General features: G+C 38.3%; 2 protein-coding genes and 1 long non-coding RNA gene across 3 annotated transcripts; 1 reads left to right on the top strand and 2 right to left on the bottom strand.

Annotated features, from left to right (window-relative positions):
• Positions 1-1,560: 1,560 nt before the first annotated feature.
• On the bottom strand, positions 1,561-20,629 carry LOC122665039. Its single transcript, XR_006333422.1, has 3 exons — positions 20,470-20,629; positions 12,732-12,738; positions 1,561-1,570 (listed from the first exon to the last, which is right to left on the bottom strand). It is a non-coding gene; the product is annotated as an uncharacterized LOC122665039 (long non-coding RNA).
• On the bottom strand, positions 2,068-2,979 carry LOC122665038 (ethylene-responsive transcription factor ERF027-like). Its single transcript, XM_043861094.1, has one exon. The coding sequence runs from the start codon at positions 2,727-2,729 to the stop codon at positions 2,082-2,084; it is 648 nt and encodes a 215-aa protein (XP_043717029.1). The 5' UTR covers positions 2,730-2,979; the 3' UTR covers positions 2,068-2,081.
• Positions 8,853-12,504, top strand: LOC122665036. The gene is made up of 7 exons (XM_043861093.1): positions 8,853-9,015; positions 10,029-10,157; positions 10,292-10,380; positions 10,525-10,599; positions 10,791-10,898; positions 11,685-11,780; positions 12,162-12,504. Exons 1-7 carry the CDS (start codon positions 8,988-8,990, stop codon positions 12,417-12,419), a joined length of 783 nt encoding a protein of 260 aa, XP_043717028.1. The 5' UTR covers positions 8,853-8,987; the 3' UTR covers positions 12,420-12,504.
• Positions 20,630-22,016: the final 1,387 nt, after the last annotated feature.

Here is a 22,016-nt window from a genome sequence, read left to right as displayed (position 1 = left end):
GGTGAAGGAAAACTTTCTCTATTCACTGTGGGGCTTTAGATGCACGTGGGAAGGTAAATATCAAGAGAGAGAACATACTAAAACCCTAAAGAGGTTTGTGAACCCTAGGATGGTGTGAATTTTTCTCCTCTCAGGCTCCCTACTCAGTCAGGTTCGCAGGTTCTTCTCATAGGGAGGGCAGAAATGACGACCGCACCCCACCTGAGCAGTGTGTTTGGGCAGGGAGTGAGGCCGTCATTTCCGGCCCCCTATGAGAGGAACCTACGAACCTGACCGGACAGGGAACCTGGGAGGAGTTAGATTCAGATGGTGTTATGAACCTTCACCACCTAATGAAGGAAAACTTTCTCCTTTCTCTATAATCCATTTTTAACTACATTGTTTTTTGGCATAATGCATGATAACCTCTAATTGTTTACTGTCATTATTACTTTGGAGTCCAAAATACCTTTCACTATTTTTTTATACATAATCACTTTATTAGAAAGGTTAAAAGAGAAGGGGGAATATAAACTAAACTTGGATGGCACTGAGGCAGCCAAAAACAACTCACAAAAGGCACCCCAAGAAAACCTGCACCAATACCTCAAGGAGAAGAAGAAGAAGAAGGAGGAGCCACACCACATGCACATCCCAATATCTGACCAAAAACAGATTCCAACCGGTTGAATTAGGGCTCTAAATTTGAAAAACTTTCTAGTACTATTGAGTCATATGATTGAATTAGGGCTCAAAATTTGACATCTGACTGATAGATATAAGGTGCCCTCAACATCTCATTCAGCTTTGTTTACCACATAGCAGGAATCAGGGGGTCTGAGCTTCTCTATATATGACCATCCATAATTCCATATTCCCTGCTACTTTTTAACTTTTAAGATTCAAGTGAAATGGAAAATGCATAGTAGTACTGGGAGACTCATCGTGATCAGCGGGGAAATTTATCTTCTTAATTGCGGTGCAAGAATTCAATCATCCACTCAACACTTGAAAGGATAAAACGATTCCGCTGCCCATGATTTTTTGATTGGATTCTCAAGTGTGATGGAATGCATTCCACCACACTTTGAGAGGATGAAAATCCAATCAGCGGTAGTTGAACTGTATAATCTAGTTAGAGAATGTATTTTATTCCCAAAATCATTAGTGCACTGGAAGATAAGCCAGTGCTGTGGGACCTACCAGACTCCAAAATTCAAAAACCTAGAAAGAACACAACATATGATTTTGGGAAAGAAGGGAATTGCCGAAAGATCTTAATCATTTATCCTTTTTCTGTAGTGTTTACAGTTGAAAAAAATTCAAATCCGAAGAATGTTGAAACTTTGACAATCATTCCCTTAGTTCATTCTATCTCATAATCCTTGTAAGTCTAAAAATAGTAACTAAAGACTAAACTTGTATCTGTGATCAATTTGTTAGTTAAAACAATTTGGGCATCATAGTCCTTAAGTCTCAAAATTTGGATCAATTCCCCAAGTTCCATCAAAGTTCTTAAGTCTTAAAATAGTAAAATGAGAGAGTATCTTTCAGAAAAGTTTCTACAACTCGAGTAGCAGTAAAATTTCATCTAAAAAAGGATATGAATTATTCCATTTCTTTGACTGCGAGTCCGAGTACCAGGAAAAATCCTGCAAACCTCGGCAGCAGCAAATTATTATTATTATTATTATTATTATTATCATTTTTTGAGAGAGAGAGAGAGAGAGAGAGAGAGCTTTGAGGTACGTACCAAAATGTGACCAGATGGCTCTGGTGTCCTTTGCCATCCAACTTACCACATAAACCAGAAGGGGTTGAGGGAAAAGAAAAGCGAAAATCAAGAACAAGAAGAAAGAGATAAAATTGGAGCCATACAGACAGAAAACAGAAGAAGGGATAGCATTTTTACATGCAGTCATACATAATAAATCAGTAACTCCCAATTGGACTACTTAAAACCACAACTAAGAAAGAAAAAAAAGGTTGGAAAAAGATCACGCCAATGTCAAAATGCTTTACTATTATAACTTAATTTTATGTTTTTTTTCTTTCTAGGATTGATATGGTGGTGAAGAAGGAACTGACTCTTGTAATTAAGATTAGTAGTTCCAGAGGCTATCTGCACCAGTACTTCCGGGCGGCGGCGAGTCATCATCAGAAGACGGAGAGTTTATTCTTGGCGGGCTCATTAGCATTCCTTCAGCCATATTGACAAGCAATTTGGGCATGTGATACAGTGCTTCCTCATCTATGAATTCTTCTTCTCCCGGTGGTGGAATAGCCGAAGAAGGAGTTGCAGTTGAATCGATCTTAGTCTCAGGCGTACTCGTGCTCATTGCTGTTGGCAACTTGGAAGCTGCTGCTGCCGCTGCACGTATATCAGATGGAGCAGCAGAAGCAGGAATTGGGTAAGAGGGTACAGAGTCTGGGAAATTGAGAACGGCATCAGCACCCTTAAGAGCGAGAGCTGCGACATCGTAGGCGGCAGCTGCCATTTCAGGGGTGGGGAAGGTACCAAGCCATATGCGAGTGCTCTTACGTGGCTCTCGGATTTCAGAAACCCACTTGCCGCTCCGGCTTCGGATTCCTCTGTAGATTGGGTGCCTACTGGTGGATGATCCACGAGGGGAAGGTTGCTGAGGAATTGAAGGAGACGGTTGTTGGCTTCCCAGGTGCAGAGTAGAGGGGGGAGAAGGAGGAGGGGGTTGGTCTCCCTGGTGCACGTTAGAGGGAGAGTGGTCGGCCATGTAGGATTAGAAGTGAAAGATCGAAGAAGGAGAAGAAGAAGAGTGTTAAGGATAAGGGGATTAAGGAGAGAAGTACCATTAAACTGTCATGTGGGGTATCTTAAGGAGGGTTGGAGAAGTTGGAACAAATATAAGAAGAAGAAGAAGAAGAGGAAGAAGAAACTAGGGTTTAAAACGTGAAAGCGTGGGCAATTCGCGGACTCCTGCATTGTCTGAGTTGGGGCGCAGAACAAGAATAGATTTTTTGGAGTAAGGAAGACGAATATGGCGGCTTGGTAGTGGCAGTGGTGGAGGAAGAGGATGAGGAAGATGGACACACACGCATCAGGCGCGCGAGTGAGTGAGCGATAGCTGTTATCACAATCAAAGGCGGAAGGCCTACTAAGTAAGTATCGGGCAATTTTACTCAGTCTACCACAACCGAACCCTCTCCTCTGTCTCCATGAATTATATAAGACGCGCTTTTTCTGTTGTAACTTTCAAGTATGCTTCCAGTGTCGAATGAACGTGAAGTCAAGTCACAATGCCCGTGATGCTTCTTAAATAAATTTTTTTTAAGGGAAGCAAAAGGCTACTTGGCCGCGTGTGGTGGGACGCCCACACTGGGCTGCCTTAATAAGTGATTTTAGTTGTTTCAAAGGAATGTCGTAGTCATTTTGCACAGCCCTATGTCTGGACGTAAGAATTGTGAATCACACACAATTAAGTAGCATTCTTTCTCCATCTTCATAAATAATTTTATAGGTCAAGATATCATTGTCTGGTCATCATTAACATAGATGTAAAGTTTTATTTCATGGGGGTAGTACGGTACTTTCATGTGCTTTTATGTATGGACGCTAGAGCCATGTGATCAGATAATTAATAATAATAATACTAATGCCAAAGATTCTGTGCACGTTTGTGCATGTGCGCAATTGAACACATAACCGTTAGATGGAGATCAACATGGGTCGAAATGACCAAACTCCACCCCACCGGCCCCCCTTTGAAGAATGAGTGTCCTACCATGCGTGAATCCCCTCACCTAATACCAATAATAATAATAATAATATCTATCAAGTGGTAGCTTCTTTTAAAGCTCTTATTTTTTAGACATTTCTTTCATATATGACCCTCGATTCATATGGAATGGTTTAGGGCAGAACCATTAAACCATGTGGCATTTTGAAATGGTAAAATTTGATCAATATTTAGATGAAACTTAGGAAATATTGAATCCATAATCCTTATGATGGAGGTTGATGATCATAAGGTGAGTGATAATAAACCTTATTAGAGGAAAAGTAATATGTGCGCAGTATGGTCTGCAATATGTTTATCTCCGTTCATGTTTTACTGTAGTATATAAAAATAACAGGTTTTAAGATGTTTGCAATTAGAAGCAGAGTTACGAGGAATTTACTAGGGACAAGAAAGAGCAAAGGAGTAGGAGTGGACGCACGTACTAGTCTAGACTCTAGACGAACTGTCAAGATGTGATCAACTGGCTCAGGCAAGGAAGTGTCAAGGGATGGCCTTGTGATATTTTTAATCTGCTTTATGATGTTTAACCGTTTATATATAATGCGCGCGTTTTGAGTGTGTAGTAGGCTCTCACTCATTGTGAATATGAATGTAGAACTCCCTCTTTTTTTAATCTTCTTAACTATTTACCTTAGTTTCCATCAACAAACAATAAAAATGCAAGTCCGAGTGTTATGACTTCGATTTTTTGTTTTTAAGTTAGATGCAATTTAGAATAGCTAGTTAACCTAGCTAGGTTTATCTCTGAGCCCTATAGTTGATGGTTTGAACAGTGTGACTATATCCAATTCTGATCTATTGGCAAATAGTCGTTAGCTCGGTTGGTTGGTTGGTTGGAGGCATTACAAGTTGAGTGCATGCCCTTCAGGAAGTCAAGGGATCAATTCTCTTGGTTTGCATATTGTGCCAAAAAGGCACCCCTCTCTCCCCCCCCCCCCTCTCGCGTTAATTGTAGATTGCTTGTAGTTGGCCTATGGGCCCTTGAGTAAGATAGGCCAAAAAATTTTAAAAAAAAAATTCTTCTTAATCTTTCCCTATATAGATCGTTCAAAAGCTTATCCCTCCCTCCCACCTTTCCCATTCAAAAAGGAGAAGTCCAACACCTAGACTATTGTTAAGGAAATTAACTATCAAGTTGAAATGTTGTCTAATAAATGAAGGGAATTTGGACATAAGAGGAAAGAGATTTTCCAAAGGGGGGAAAAAAGGAAAATCCAATTAGGACTTTCATTACCTACACAGAAAAAAAAGGGGGCAAACAGTGAAACATTGCTTGCCTTTGCTTAGGTATGTTTTGTTAGGAAAAGAAAGAGTTGCCCAACGAGGTCAAGCCTACAACCACGTACGTATTATTTATTATGGTTGAGAGGTAACCCACCCACCCCACCATTGATGAGAAATGTGGTTATAACATACAAACACACTGCTATGTATCGGTGACTGACTCTACCACTTTATCTTTTTGTCTCCCCTGAATTTTAATGTGGTGGGTGCTTTCATCTCTCTCTCTCAGTTTCTACTTTTAATTATATATCGAGATCGGAGCTAGTCTAGGATCTTCAAAAACTCCCCCCGGCCCACTGGACTGAGATAAAGAGGACTACTGGACTAAGAGAAACACCCATGGAATGATGGAGAAAAGAGAAAAGGTGTTCATGATTACGAAATCTGCTAAAAAGTGGTTCAACTCTCTCACACACTCTCTCTCTCTCTCCCACCAAGCTTTGATCTATTTATACAACAAATAAGGAAGGCAGGCAGGGGCACGAGGTTTCATACCAAAACCAAAGGGGGGTGGTTCAAATGTTCAATAGAATATGGGTATTAGTAGAGGTCATTCACTGCTCCACTCAACAATCACTTCAATACCCAGACAAATCGTTTACTGTATAGGTGGGGTTAAAAACCAACTTTTCAGACCAATTCCCTTTTTCTTAATTTCTTTGTCTACAACGGGCTCCATCCCCATCGAGAAGCGTAGTTAGTGGTCAGTACTCAGTAGATCTAATCTAATGTGGGGGAGTAATGGACCACACCCATGCGGTCCCGTCATACGCCATCGTCCTTACTCTGTACGTTGCTTGCTACCCACACGCATAAATACAGTCGAAACCTGTCCAGGGTCCCTTTTTTTTATTCAATTTTGTGTGGGTTTTTAGTTTTTACCTTACGTGGGGTCTCATAAGGTGCCGACTCCTCTACTTCCACTTGCCCGGTACTGTTGTGTGTCCTCGCACACAAGTGTGGTGAAAAATACCATCTTACCCCTCTAAGGCAAGGCGCTCAAACAAGGGTAAGGCAGTACATTCTACCTTGCTTGGGTGTGAGGCGCACACAGTAGTAGGGGCAGGCAGGAGTAGAGGAGTCAAATTGCTCTCATAAAAAGTATGGGACCCATGTCTAGTGGAAACCCATCGCATCAGGATCTTTATCTCCTATGATTCCTTGACTGGCCTAGTTCTCCAATTCCTCTAGCATGGGGGGCTGGAATGATCAACCTACCCTAGCTTGAACACTCTGCTTAGGTGGGATCCACCCCCCTAGTAGAAGAATTGGAAAATTGGGCCGGGCAGAGAACTGGAAGAGATAATTTTCCCATCACATCAAGTGTTACGTGCAAAGTAATCTAAAAAATCAAATAAAAAAGAGAGAAATAATAGGGAGAGACAGAGAATATGCTATACAGACAAAGCAAGAGTGGCTTGAGTGAGGAAGCCTACCTCATCATTCCTCAGGTACAACTTCATAATTTGCCTAAATAACTATATTAATGTATGTAACATATTACAGATAAAAAATAATTAAATAATATGTAATATTCTTTCTCCCTTGAAAATGTCCTTGTCCTCAAGACAAAGAAATTAAGAAATTAAGAAAATAATAATTCCACCAAAATCCTATATCTTAATATGAAATATCCTATATCTTCTTCATCTTTTTTGTTGGCTGTGCTGGGTAAACCATTATGGCTACCTTTTCTTTCTTCGATCTCCTTATCTTGCTTGATGATGTTTCTATTGCTCTAAGAGATAAATTAGGAGATTCAATCTTTTTCCTTCAATTTCATATTGGCCTATTAAATAAGCAAAGCAAAAGAAGTACTTACAAACTCCTAAAACTTCTCCAACATCTCCGACTTCTCACGTACAAACAATTTCATAACTTTTCTAAATAACTATATTAATGTATGTAACATATTACAATTAAACAGTAATTAAATAATACATAACATCGAGCTAGAGGGAACCCAGTGCCCATGGAGTGCCTAGGGGCATCCAATGGTTGGGTTATGCTGCACACATCTTGAAGGTTGATTGACGTTCACTGGGATGTGTACAGCAAGCCTAACCGTTGGATGCCCCTTGGGCATTGGGCTTCTTGGAGAGAAACCGGATCCAAAACCAACAGAGAAGTGTAAATTGTAACACAAAGTTGAGTAGCGAGTATAGGAAAAATGACATTAATTTTCAAAGCATGAACAAATAGGAAATAGAGGACACTCTCTCTAAGACAAACACTACTACCGAAAAACCCCGTCGGACTCCCATCAACCAAAACTAGAAAATCGAGCAGAGGAGACACACTAGACCCACCTTTTCTTTCTTCATTAAAATCCCCTACTGAACTATTCAATTTGTATTAAAATCCTCTGCAATACTGACGGGGCGACCGTGTACATCCGGTGGCACAGCAGAGGCCATGTGTGCCACCTAACCTCTATTGTGCTGTCGGATGTGCACCGCCGCCCCGCCGGTACTGCAGAGGATCCTAGTAAATTCAATTCTCATACCGTCATTAATGAGAAACTATATTCTGGCATCATAGTTTTTTTTTTGGATAATCATTCGGGCATCATAGTAAACCATCTTCTTTGTTTCTACAGAAAAACTAAACCTTTTTTTTCATTTAACAAACAGAGAGGGGATTCATGCACGAAACCTCATTCCATCCACAATTTTCAAATAGGGGTGGGTGGGAGAGGGATTTGGTCATGTAGCTCCTGCAACAGTGTGGGGCAAATAAAAACGTAGGCAAAAACATCAACATGGAAGAGATTTTCGATTCATAGAAAGATGTGTTGGTAATTTCATATCTTCCTCTTACCAAAAAAAAGTTCACAACTTCCTATGTCTGGGCGTAGGAACAACCTGATTAGGTAGGCAGCATTCTCTTTTCTTTTCTTTTTTTCTTTTTTTTTTTTTTTTATTTTTTTTTTGGGTAACAAGTAGCGTTCTCTTTTCTCAACTAAAACATATGCATTTTTGCCCACGTGGGAAGATCCATACCAACAAAAGACCTTTATTATATATATATATATATATATATATATATATATATATATATATATGATCCACATCCAGCCACGTCTTGAAATATGCTAGGTTAGTGAAGCGTTAAAAAATCATTCGACCAAGTGACGTTTAGAAACTTTACTAAAACCACAATGCACATGGGTCACTCTTCCCCTTAAAACCGTTGTCGTGGCTTAGTAACGGTCATTGACCAGTCGATATTTGCGACGGTTGGAAGATATTGTTCTAAGACGCGGGCGCAGTAGCGCATGGAGACTCCTCGTAAAGTCACACTCACTGACCTCACACCACACACACTCCATCCTCCCGCCGTAAGTGGAGTGGTTGTGCTTCTTCTGTCCATCACTGGACCATTAACTGATCACTCTCTCTACCCCTTTGGACTCTGGACTCTGGACCATAAGCCTTCGAACTGACACTTTACCTACACGCTCTGCACGTAACGTAATGGTGGGTCTTCTTTCCTTTAACAGAAGGTGATCGAATTGCAATAATTCAGAAAACCAAGAAATCTCAGTCTCATTCATCCTCATGGAAACTCTAACCCTTCCTTTCTCTCTTTTCAGTTTCTCATTCCTCAATTCTCAACAACCCTGCAAATTCAATCTTCCCAGAACCATAACATTACGTAACCCCTACCTCCCTAGGGTTTCTATCAAACCTCCTCCACCAGATTTCAATTTCAGAGAAGAATTTTTCAAGGATTCGAGATCCACAGTCGCTAAAATGTATCCCCAATTGCTGGATTTGGTTGACAACGGGAGCTTAGTCCTCGTTCAGAAGAGAAATTTCGGTCCTGTACCCATGTGGAGAACAGAGTTTGTGGAGCCGGACGGGATTTGGCTGATCGGAACGACACATATCTCGCAAGCATCCGCCATGGACGTCCAGCGCGTCGTTAGAGCTGTGAAACCGGACAATGTCGTGGTGGAACTCTGCAGAAGCAGGCAAGATTCTTAATTCGACTCCAAAAGAATTTTTCCATTTACTCGTGATTCGTGAGTAGTTAGCTATATTTCCTCTTTTAACTTGCAGATATCAATGAAAGGATCAGATGATTCCATGAACATTTATGCAAAATTGAAACCCTAATTTCAGAATTAGGGTTATTTATAGTATTCTTCCGAAAATAGAAAAAGGGCAAAAAAAAAAAAAAAAAGAAGCCCTCGTTTGACAATTATGTTGCTGATATTACACATTTTAACTATTTCATCCTTGCACTGGTGTAGCTCGGAGAATTTTATGTTTGCTTTCATAGTTCTCATGTTCTCTGAACCAATGTTTTGAAAAAAAAAAGAACCAGATACCGAACTGTTCTGGCCTGTTGGGTTGGTGATTCGAAACGGTTCAACTGTCTGATCCAACAGTCTCAACGGTCTGAGACAAGAAAAAATAATAAGACATTTATATATATAAAGTGAATTATTATTGTCACAAAGGTCTACACTAGCATGACTAACATGCTTGGAATGGTGATTAGGCAACGCTTGTCATTAACCTTGAAGTTTGAACAATGTGACTAGGAGTATCAAATTGTTGGTTTGGTCCGCTTTTAATCAGTCTTTTTTTTTTTTTTGTGGGGGTGGGGGGGGGGGGGTGGGGGTGGGCATATACCATGTCAACCAAACCGGACCGATAAGATGTTTGGTATACAAAAATTTAATTGAATCTGATAGGGCTATCAGTCCGATTGGTTTGGTCCATTATCTGTTTCTTTAACAATCTCTATTGGACTATTATTGGTCCGGTCTGTTGTCATATATGTAAAGAAAAACAAGTTTAAAAAAATTTAAACACAACTCTGCAATATTTTGTGTAAAGATTAATCATCTTTGTCAGAAGGAACTCATTTGTAATTGTGTTAGCTTTTAGTATTGATCATAATTAGTGTGAAGACTATGGATCTCTTTTGGAAATTTTCAATGGATTATATTGCACATCCTAACTTCAAATGTAGCAGAGCTCATTTTCAGAGCTGGAATTATGTACACTTCCAATGAGGATGAGTCTGGCCCTCAGTTAAAGTCAAATATGTTCTCATTGAGTGGGGCTGGATTTTTTGGAGCTGTTGGCCGTAGCCTAAACTTGGGTATGTCTATAGATCTGATTCTGTTTTCCATATCCTTCTTATCCCTTGTGTATCTAGAATGGAGTGCTAGAAAAATGCAATACCTCTCAGTAGTTAGTACCATTGTTACTAGTGCTTTGTCTTCAAACTGGCAGGGGGTCAAACTGCTCTTGCATTACGGTTGCTTCTGGCAGTTTTCTCTTCAAAAGTCTCCTCAGATGCAAACCGGCCTTTTGGTGATGAGGTAGAGATTAGAGGGGGGAAAGTGGGAAAATAAATAACGAAAAAGAAGAAAGAAAGAAAACTGGAGTAGGCTTACTTTTTAATTAAACAAGAGATGCATTATTATACCTTGTTTACATTTACTGCATTTGTTTTTCTCTTGCAGTTTCGTGCTGCTCGAAAAGCCTCTGAAGAAGTTGGAGCTCAGATAGTATTGGGGGATCGCCCAATTGAAATTACCGTATGTTCTTACTTACTTGAGTAATATGAAGCCTAGCAATCCATTGGAAATGGACATCCAGAATAGCTCGTTTCTCAAGTCACTTTGATTTGCTTTTTCTTGAGCAATACCAGATTATATGTTGGTTGTTGTTCCTTATCTCTGATCTCCGTAGGATTAATTATTGAGCTATAGCTGCTTTATTACTGCAGCTTGAAAGGGCTTGGAATTCTCTCAAATGGAATGAGAAACTAAACTTGGTAATCTCAGTTCTTCGTGGAATTACTTCATCAACTGATATGTCTGGGATCGATTCGAAGGTTATTCTCTTACAACTGTCATGGCTTGCATTCAATTTTTGAGAGAAGTGTATACGCACGATTAATATTTTCCAAGAAGTTCAACCACTTTATTGGATTCCTGATCAGATATTAGTTTTCCTGTCAAATAGTCATTAGCCATTTAGTTAATGAAACTTCTATGCCAAAAACTTATCTGATAGATCCCCAATCCAAATTGTTATATTATCCCCTGGTTTCTTTATAATCTCAGTTTACCCCCAAAAAAAAAAAAAATCCGTATCTTCTCTTTTGTATTTCAGTTGCAAATCCAATTCCAAAGGTGCAAAAATCTGTGGTAGAGACTTCTAAACCAATGTGGGGAATAGTAACTTGCCATGAATTTTGAGGAATCTGTTCCAAGAAATGTAGGTTGTATGCCAGCCATTTATTTCCAGTGCTTGTTCTTTTATTGTTATCTGTGTGTGTTTTTATTATTATTATGTTTTTTAAAATTTTTTTTTGGGGGGGGGGGGTTGGTGGTGGTGTTGGAAATTTATCTATTTCATTATAAGCTACAAACTGCTAATGAATATAAGATAGCTTACCCTGCATGTGAAATGTATAATAGCAGCAACATATTGAATACAATTTCTAGGTTCTGCTTTTCTTTAATCAATAAAGTAGGAAGGTAGTCACTTTGACAATAACCTGTGTTTCCTGCACTAGATAGAACTTGCTTAATTGATCGAAATATTGTCTGATCACATTTAAACAAATCTTCTGCTCGATTCTAATGTTCCTTTTATCTTTTGTTTTCTATTATAGGACTCAGAAACAGAAAATAGCTTCTTCCAGCTATATGAGCAGCTGAGTGTTTCATACCCATCGCTCCTACAGCCTCTTATACACGAGCGTGACACAGTAACTACTCACTCATTTCCCCCCCACCCTTAGAACTAGTTCTTAAAATAGTTTTGTTCTTCACTGAAAAAATCAGTCATCTGGTCATCAGATATAAGAAAACTTTTCAGGTTTTAACTTTTGCTCCTGAACAAGTATGGCTTTGAATAGAGTTGATTGGAGAAAAAGGTCCACGTGCCAACCCCATTTATTAGGGATAAGGCTGAGTTGAGTTGTGTAAACCATGTAGAAGTAATGGTAAATTACTTAGCAACTTAGTCATGAGTTCAACTCTTCTTGGGGTCTACCTATGGCTGCATCCTGCTTTCTTAACTTTATTCCTGATATCTCACCTTCAGCCATGCATACAAACTCAACTAGATTGCATCATTGTACTTTCAGTATCTGGCATGGTCTCTGAAGAGGAGCAAAGCCGTGAAAAACAGTAGGCAAGTTGTTGGAGTGATCGGTAAGAGCCACATGAATGGGGTCGTATATGCACTAATATCAGATCTGGGGGACTTGCGGTTCCGTGACCTTGTTGGTAAGAGGGCATATGGTAACAATTCTAATGGTTGGGTCAGCATCCTTCTCAAGAATTTGGTTAGAGACACTGTATTTGGGATCTTGCTGTGGGAACTATATGAACAGCTGACTTGACTATAGTCTACAGATTGTAGTCATTGGATAGCGATCTTGAATGAAATTTTGTGAGAAGTAGGAACAGATGAAACTTTGGTTATTTAAACATGTATGTATTCCCATCAAATGTAGCTATCATGGAAATTTCTCACCCCTACTTCAGGTACCCTTCTGTCCTTGTGCAAAAATAGCATTGTGGAAGCACGGAGTCTGCACACAAACATCATTCATATCGTTCAGAAAAATGGATGATAAACAATATGCAACGACATCAACAAATATGATAATAATCTGTAAAACATAGGTAAACTAATATTTCACTCACAATACAGTTTGTCTGAAAGAAACTAAAAGAATTCCCTCCTGCTATTCTTCTTGAATTTTCGTCCACGCCACCTACATAGGCGTACCCTTTAGTTAAGGATTTCATTCCAGTTTTGTAAATCCTCTTATGTCTATGGTCCTTCTATTAGTTTCCTAAGGTACAAAGTTCTTCGTATTTAATTATCTTATTATTTGAGTCTTTATATTTGTCATTCTCATTAAGATTATGTCCGTATATCCTCAACATATAAGGTGATATACCTTCATATTTATTGTCACCTCATAAATTGCTTGGCTTGTGATTTAGTAGTGTAGTCCCTTTTGTTCACGTACTAACTCCTTACTACTGATATTTTTACACCAAAAAAAAAGAAAAAAGAAAGGAGAAGAGAAGCAAAAGGGGGGGGGGGGGGGAACGCTGAGTTTAATCTCATGGGCTCCTATATGGGCCTATTTTATATTTAGATAAACCTCAATAATTAATTTATACTTGGGTTGAAAATCATGCATGCAAATTATGGTTATGATTATGCTCATAAAAAAATATGAAAGATTATTTAAATTGAAATTGCATACATGTATGTTTTCCTCATAATCATTTATTCCCTCACTGTGCTATGTAGCTCACCTCTCTTTACCCTTCCCCATTTATAATGCCCGCACACGTGCAGTGTCATTGCGCCGAGTGCGTGTTTGGAGATAGGAACGGGATCCTAGACTTTGAGTGATAGATGTTTATGCTAGTTTCCATTGTCTTAGCATGTAAATTTGATAAGGAGTATTTTGGTTTGCAATATAATGGATTTTAATGTGTAATTTGTGACGATAAAAAATTTGGGATGTAATAACTTTAATTTTGTTGTTTTATAATTGTCATCAGCGTAGTTGCCACTTCCTACTGGTATCTGCTTCTCTGCTTTCAAAATAGTTAAAAAAAATTCCTAAAAGTCAGTTTACCTTTTGGTATTGGTGTGTGGTTTGTCATTTGTGTGATTACACTTTCATCAAAAAAATAGAAAAAAAATTTGACCCTTGACTAGAAAATAATCCTCTCAAATTCCCTAAAAGTGTGCATTGCAACAGTGCTAGGTGGGGATGTCGACACTTGGCAGCTCGGACATCCAACGATCCAAGCTCATTGACTTCTGTTGAGCTCGGACATCCAACGGTCCGTGCTCATTGACTTCTATTGAGCTCGGACCGTTGGATGTTTGAGTTGCTAGATGTTAACATCTCCACCTAGCACTGCCGCACTGCACACCATTAGGAATTGGACAGGATTAAAATCCCCCTCTACTCCAGCTACAACTTAGAATCACATTTGAGTGTTGGCACCACTTAATTAGTAAAAGAAATTGTAATATCAAGACTGGCATCGCAAGGTGTGACCAATTACCCACCATCCGGGTTGGGGTCGTGACAATTAAAAACCGCCAGGCACTAAGGCCACCTACGAGTGGATTGAGAATAAAAATCCACTCCTACAGCAACCAGAGCCGAGGAGGAGGGAGAGGGGGGCGGGGGGTGTGTCACTCCAATGAAGGGATGCACGGCGTGAGGAGGCCTAGAGCAATCCACCCCACCATGCTACATAGAGGAGGGGGCATTCACCTGACCCATTGGTCTTTTCTTTATTCATGTGTGCCATTATTGGCATGTCTATGCTTTTAAAGATAGATTATTTTCCAATTTCATTGAATAAAAAGGAAAGATTTTATACAATAAGTTACGAGATACTGTGGATGGATTAGAATATGCAATGAAGAGGATATTAGAAAAGATTTTTTTTTTCTATTCTAATTAAACGTGATAGAATATTCTTAGTTTTGCAAGACAACTCAACTTTATAAAGGCTAGGGCACTCTAGATTCTGGTTATGGCGAACATGTAGATATTATTGGCAAATCTATGGTTTAAAAGATTTTTTTTTTTCCATTTTCACTAAATAAAAAGGAAAGATTTGATGCAATAAATTATCATATATTGTAGATGGATTAGAATATGCAATGAAGGAGATATCAGAAAAGATTTTTTTCTATTTTAATTAAATATGATAAATTTTTCTTAGTTTTGCAAGACAACTCAACTTTATAAAGGTTCGGAACGGAGACTGGTACTCCAGATCCTAGTTAGCAAAAACGTGTTTAAAACGATGTTGCCATTTTTTACCATTTAAATGTGTATTCCCGTTTGTTTCCCAAACATACAGTAAAAAATGGCAACCGGCCTCCTTTTTCGTTTTAAATATGTTTAAAACACATTTCTGTTTTTTTGTTGTTTTTATACAAAATTGTTTGTCGTCCACACTAACTCGCTTAACTGACCATGTCTCTCTCACCAAAATTCCGATCAACCTGATTCTTTCGCAAACATAAAGATGACTCGAAGGCAACAAAGGAGAGGGACATGGATGTGTCTTTGGATAGGCAGGGCACAGGTAGGAAGGGAATGAGTTAGATAACGCCAGACAATAAAGCTAGGATTGGGGGTATGATCTTTAAACCAAACAATGGGGTGCCAAGAAACCTTTGGGCCTCGCGTGCCGAATAGGTTCTAAGATGAGGCGGAGGAGAAGAATCCATTTGAGGATTCTTATGAGGAATAATTACATGTCCTTGAAGAGCAAAAAGTGCTAATGCTTCTCTCATAAATAAGTAAATATATATATCTATATATATATATATATATATATATATTTATTTATTTATTTATTTATTTATATAAGTGTTATTCTTTGTTTTGTATTTGTATATATTTTAGCCTTCTTTGTGCATCTCTAGTGTTATTTAGTAAATTTATTATGTTTGTTTTTTGTTCTTAATTAGTCTCTCATACTAATTAGAATCTTATGTCTCGTGTATGCTTGATTAGATCGTTGAGTTTACTATTTTTCCTTTCTTCTCTTAAAGTGGGTATTATCCTCACGCATCCACTCCTTTGCTAGTGGGGTGGAATATAACACTTGCAACAATAATATTGTCACACCCCGAAACCACCTCCTGGGAGGATTCGACGGCTGACCCGAATACGCGATGTATTCGGAGACCACCAGGATCCAGATGCAGTAAATACACGTCACAAGCACAACACAATTTCAAGATAACACGTGTTACATTGATCAGAGCGCAGGGAAAGTAAAGTGCTATAAGTTTTATACATATTATTTACACTGAAAGTTCCAACAGCTCGATGTTCCCGAGTTCACGACCATCGAACCAACACACCACTATTCTAAAATATAAACAATGGAAATTCTTCCACAAAAAATGATAGTACTAAACAAAAGAAAATAAATAAATAAAAGTAACCCCACATCATCAATTCTTGTTCTCCAAATAATCCTTTCTGCCACAAACGCATTCACCTGCAGGATCATCTAAAAAGAGAAAATTTCACAGGGGTGAGCTCCACTGAGCCCAGCAAGTAAAGGATAGACCACACACACAAGCATGCATCCTAAATGCATGGGTTCAATTTTAATATTAAATCCACCTAACGCACAAATGCTTAAGTCAAGTCGGTGCTACGACAATAACTCGGGAAACGTTCTCGGTTCCTTCTTAACCGCCCCGAGATGTAACCTCAACTGTTGTATGGAGTCCACAGTGGTCGTTGGTATTTTATACCTTCCCATGGGTAGACCCTGATAATCATAGCCAGGACCCCATCCCGGCGTCCTTCACACTCCTCAGTGACAGGGAGCTATGATCACCCAACACCTGAACCCTTGCTGGTAAGGGTTGTAGCATCAAGGAATGGCATTCCTAACCATATGCAGTCTAAATGGCATAGTACAAGGTGTACAGTGCTCCTGCATCCCATACTACGGCACACCATATCACTCGTTTTCAAGCCGACTACAGCATCTATTATAACACAAAGATTCATGTTGCATATCATTCCACATTACATTGTTCACGTCCATGAGTCATAAATAATGAAATCAATACGTATCATAAGCAAAACAGGAATTTAAATATGCATATGATTCATTAACAAATAGTACTAAGAATGAATTAAACACTCCCAAAAGAAATCAAAGCCTACCCCCACTTACCTTGTTATGCTTGCGTTTACGAGATTGAAATAGTTGCCGATAGGTTTTGATGACCAAATGATTATTCTCTATAATTATTAAGTTATACACAAGTATTAGGATATGTTTGAGTGTTGGTGGGATCCTAGGGTAGCTTTAGGATTAGTTTAGATTAGGTTTAGAATCACATTTAGGCTTAACGGTAGTTACAAGAATTTAAAGGAAAAATGGAAAATTTTATATGAAAATTTCGGATCACATAAGGGCAAAATTGGGTAATGGTTTATTTTAACAAAAGAAGCCCTATGAATCTAGTTTTTAACAAAATTAGAATCAAAGCCAATGAAGTTTGGATGGTGGAGTTATACCATTTTACTAAACAGGGATCAATCTCTCAGAATAGAAAACAGAACATGTTACCTAACTTGAAGTGGTATTTTAGCCCATTTATGTGGAGGCACAGTGCTTGAGTCCAACCGGGGTAAAATGCCCCAAAAACCTGAACTGGACTCTTGGGTGGATTTTGGTCTGAGTCCACCTCTGGGTCCACCTGAAAACAGCATAGGTGTGGACTCTTATATTGGATTCTGGTCTGGGTCTACCTGAAAACAGAATAGGTATAGACTCTTATTATGGATTATGGTCTGAGTCCACCTTTGAGTCCACCTGGAAACAGAATAGGTGCGGACTCTTATTATGGATTATGGCCTGAGTCCACCTGAAAATAGAATAGATGCGGGCTCTTATTATGGATTCTGGCCTGAGTCCATCTCTGGGTCCACCTCTGCTGAATCTGAATTTCTAAGATTTGAGCCTCCCAACTTGATTTCACTTGGATTTTAAGTCATAAGGGCTTGGGAAAAAATGTCACTAAACCATCTAGGGTCATAATACCCTACTCTTATCAAAGGATTTGTTGGGTTCAATGAATAAATCATTCAAAAATATTCAAATGTAGGGTTTGCCATTAAAATTCCTAGATTTAAGTGAGAGGTTAAATGGAAGATCAAGAGTGGTCATAGAGATGATTTAGCTTTAATTTCCATAGATTTCTAAAGGAACTATCAAGGATTAATATTGGATGAGAGAATAAGTTTGACAAATCAGCCATGGGGCTTTACATAAAAATGGAAGAGAAAGTGAGGTTCTTACCTACAAAACCGAAATTAAGCTCCCAAGTTCTTGCTCTTCTTCTTCTTCTTCTTCTTCTTCTTTCTTTTTCTTTTCTTAATTTTTTTTAAGTAGTATAGAATGATTCAATCGTTTGAGTCTTTTGTCTAGATAGGAGAATTGACCCAAATCTCATTAAGGACACCTCCACCTTGCATGTGCAAGGTGGCTTTGTCCACTAACCCATTATTTCTCCCTCAACCACCTCCTACTTTACCAATAAACCACCTCATACTTCCTAGCCACTTCCTACTTCTCCATTTGTCCAACAAGCCACCTCCTACTTCTCTATTTAATTAAGACAACATAACCCATGTACTATATATAATCATATATATATATAAACATCACATTATTATATTGTATAAAACTTATATTAAAATAATATTATAATACATCTTAATATATAGTAACATTATTATTATATAATTCTATTTAAATAACATATAATAATGTACTACACACAATTCTTAAAATTTCGTATCCGACCCGCATCGGATACAAGCCGGATCCAAGCCTGGGTGTGAATCCGTGCGTGACTCCGACGTACCCCTTTGTTCAGCTCACACCGGACTCAAGGCTAGACCCAAGACTCTGCTTGCATCCTTTCTTGCATCCGATGCCTTATTTATGGCTTTTTGCTTATGAAATCCTAGGATTCTTCTTTGGGGATCTTTCCCACTTTCTCTTACAAATTCTCACTTAAAATATTTAAGTTTAAAATATCAAACACGGTTTATGCTTGTCAGTTAGTGGAACCTACCACGATGCGTACATCTGTCAATGGGTCTTGCAACTACACAGGGGAGGTATCTGTCATTTTACTGGTATGTGACGCATTGCCATAAAAGTTCTTTCTTCATCATCTACCCGATCGAACACCCAACTAAAATTCCATAACGTACCTGATGCTATGACTTCGGGTTCCAGATCTATAATCGGATTTGGGTCAGTGTTCGGGTTTCGGACTTACAACCAAAGTTCAAACTAGCCCGGATTTTTTTGGCACGGGTGTAACAAGCATGATCCATGTTGTTCCACAGCCATATAAGGATGTTATTATTCTCATGCATCCGCTACTGAAGGATAGATCTCCAAAAAACCTATAGTAGTTGAAGATTTATATGCATGGCTGACCTATAGTAATTGCTATCCAAAAAACCTATATGGCTGACCTATTAATCTCCCAAAAAACCTATTGTATTCTGAATGATAGGTCTCTTTATAAGGAGGAATCAAACTTGCCTAGAAAATGAATAAAACAGAGTATTGTTAGGTTATTTGGATAAGATAAATAACACCTAATAAAATCTGGGATTGGCTTAAAATCGAAGATACTTTGCATACGGGCTTATCAAACACCAAACTGGAACTCTAACTTTCAAATGGATGTAACATCAGACCAGATCTCAAATTTAATAAAAAAAATAGAAGACCATCATGAGTAGACCTTGCCGCAAGCTTCAATATGCAAAAATTTGAATCCAAATGGGATCCATAGGAAGAAGGGGACCTCATTTATCATCATAACCATCAACTAGGACCTATGATAAGTACCAAGCAGCATAGGTTGCTGCAACTTTTGAAATAAGAACTTTTTCAGACTTTCAAAACCAGGAACGATAGTCGAAATTGCTTAATGAAAGAGCTCTGATACCATGTAGTTATTTAAGAACTTGAGAAACCAAAACCAAAGAAAAGAAGTGAGAAGCGAGACATGGGAGAAATCGAGAGCTAGAAGAAGAATGGTTATGCGATAGAACATATTTCTACTATCATCATAGCCTGATTATTTATAATAATAATTGTTGAAGATTATATAGTCCACGTAAATTCTTAAAACAGGAACATAATAGTAAACTAAAAACTAAACTAATACTAGTTACAATGGGAAAGAAAATCTTGAGTACCGTAGACTAAACCCAAATTTACACTCCCTTGTTCCCACGGTTTAGAGATACACACAATCTAACACTAAATGAAGTTTGATCTAATCATAATTAACAATATCTGATTAGTTTAGTTACATAATTAACAATAAAAATAATACTTGGATTAAAATTGAATAATTGTGCCAAGTAGTAAACCACTTTCCAAGAAAAAGAACATGACCAAGAAAGGAAATAAATTAAGGACATAAAAGATATTCCAACTTTCTAAAAATAAAAACTGTCAATTTTTCTTTCCATTAATAACATCCTAAAATTTAGGGTACTATCCTTATCTCTCTACACACGTGTTCAATATTTTATGTTTTCCAGAATCTTCTTAAAAATTGTAACTGTTGTCCAAAAATGTAAGACATTAAATTATAAAACAAGCAAACAAAAACCATGTGCTCTCTCCATAAAAGCCATATTCTCTCTCTCCTCCTCCCCTCTCTATAAAAACAGTGCTCTCACTCTCTCTCTCTCCCCAAAAAAGTCATACCCGCTCTCCTTTTCCTATCTCTCTCTCCAAAAAAGCCATATCTGTTCTCCTTTCCTCTCTCTATAAAAACAGTGTTCTCTCTCTCTTTCTAAAAGTTTTGTAGTTTACGTGTTGTATTGTTATCTTTCTATTTCTCCCCCATTGTTTGTTCAAGGATATCTTCCTCACCACAGCCTTGTAGCTCTCAAGATCAAACATGGATGATCAAAGAGCCTTGATAGACCAATCAAGTAGCACTAAACCCATTACTACTGGTATGCGGATCTTGGCTATGGATGATGATCCAACATGTCTTAAGATGGTTGAAGAAATGCTACTATCTCTCCAATATGAAGGTATTATGTGAAGTTTTGATGCTTTTTCCCCCCTAATATAGTGCCTTGTTTAATTTTTTGATATATCTGTTTCTTTTTCATTGTGGGAGGTAATAGTGGAAGGTCATCAAAGTTGTGTTCTATGCTTTCACATCTATTTTATTCTTGAAAGAAACACCTCCTCCTCTATGTTTTTTTCTCTCCCCCACCCCAATTTTTTCTTTGTGAATCCCAGAAGCAAATACCCAAAGCTTCCATATGATCTAAGCTTAAACCCACCCCCCCCCCCCCCGCCAAAAAAAAGAAGAGAAAAAAAACTTTGTCTAGGAGTGTAGCCTACGCCAGCACTCTCATGTGTCTATATCTCTCCTCCCCAGTCCCCATATGGAAAGACACATATGCCCCCCTGTTTTAAGGAGGAGAGATATAGACATATGGGAGTGCTGGCGTAGGCCACACTCCAGACAGAAAACTACTTCCCCAAAAAAAAGAAATAATTGATTGTAAAGTTTAAAGGAAGTAGTTTTTTGTCCACTCCCATGTGTCTCTCTCTCCTCCTAAAAACAAGGGGACAGATGTGTCTTTTCATATGGGGAGGAGAGAGATAGACTCATGGGAATGTTGGCGTAGGCCACACTCCCAGACAGAGTTCTTTTTCCCAAAGATTAAATAGCTCTATATCTTTCATGTGTTGGTTTTCCATTGTTTCATGTTGATTGTAAAGTTTTCATCTTAAGGTAGCTAAAAGGAACTGCCATGAAGAACAAGTACATATCTTCTCTTCAAGTTTTGAAAATAGTTGCGCAATATTAGAAATGATACAAATAGTAGTCCTTTTAGTTGAAACAATTAATGCTTATTTTCTTTCTTGTGAACTCCCTCCTCAATGATTTCACATTGTATTCCCATTGTAGTTGTCTCTGTTGAATGTGTGTCTGATGCTTTCGCCATTCTTCGGGAAAGACAAGGAGGATTTGATATCATTCTAACGGATCTTGACATGCTTGAAATGGATGGAATTGCCTTCCTTGAGCAATTGGAGGTTGAATTTAATATACCCGTTGTTTGTAAGTTATTTTTTCTTCCATATACCATCTTCTACTTGCATTATTAATATTATTTTTAATTTAAGGACTAAGATATCTAACTTTTAATCCAGTGACGTCTACTAATGATAAAGAGGTTGTTGCATTAAGATATTTGGAAAGTGGTGCTTCATTTTATCTTGCAAAGCCATTAACTAGAAGTGATCTTAGTGACCTTTGGCAATATGTATACCTGAAGAAACGGAATGAAAGCATGGTAATTGATCAAATAGATAATGATTCGGAATTACCAACA

Source organism: Telopea speciosissima, chromosome 6 (assembly GCF_018873765.1).
Source record: "Telopea speciosissima isolate NSW1024214 ecotype Mountain lineage chromosome 6, Tspe_v1, whole genome shotgun sequence".
Lineage (NCBI taxonomy): Eukaryota > Viridiplantae > Streptophyta > Magnoliopsida > Proteales > Proteaceae > Telopea > Telopea speciosissima.
Note: the sequence above shows the minus strand (reverse complement) of the source record. Positions and strands in the feature narration are given on the sequence as shown.